The sequence below is a fragment of the Myotis brandtii genome, unplaced genomic scaffold, assembly GCF_000412655.1.
Source record: "Myotis brandtii unplaced genomic scaffold, ASM41265v1 scaffold986, whole genome shotgun sequence".
NCBI lineage: Eukaryota > Metazoa > Chordata > Mammalia > Chiroptera > Vespertilionidae > Myotis > Myotis brandtii.
Genome location: NW_005372102.1, coordinates 3,140,525 through 3,140,894, shown reverse-complemented (window position 1 = coordinate 3,140,894; position 370 = coordinate 3,140,525). Strand labels below are relative to the sequence as shown.

General features: G+C 67.6%; 1 protein-coding gene across 1 annotated transcript in view; it reads right to left on the bottom strand.

Annotated features, from left to right (window-relative positions):
- MFSD7 (major facilitator superfamily domain containing 7) overlaps positions 1-370 on the bottom strand; it is a 10,621-nt gene that overhangs the window by 2,545 nt on the left and 7,706 nt on the right. Inside the window, 1 exon segment of the mRNA XM_005886485.2 lies at positions 21-290. Coding sequence (XP_005886547.1) covers positions 21-290 — 270 coding nt within the window.

Below are 370 nucleotides of genomic sequence, written 5' to 3'. Positions count from 1 at the left end.
TCCAGCTGGCTGAGTGGGGCAGGGGGGGCTGTGCCCAGCAGGCAGGGCCTAGATGCCTGTCTGGTTGGGCTGCCAGCTGCCCACGCCCGGAGCACCCATTCTCCCCGTGGGGTGGTCTGGGCTGCGGGGACACTCACCAGGGCAAAGGCCACACAGACCAAAGAGGTCAGACAGAAGCCGATCTTGACGGCTTCCGTGAAGCGCTTGGTCCGGTCCACATACAGGCCGAGAGCCAGCGCCCCCAGGATCCCAAACACGATGAAGAGAGCCCCGCAGAGGCCTGCGAACTCCTGGAGGAGAGGCTGGGCACCGTCACCAGGCAGCCTCAGGACAGGCGCCTCCCTGGGGAGGCCCCAGGCAGCACCGGCTG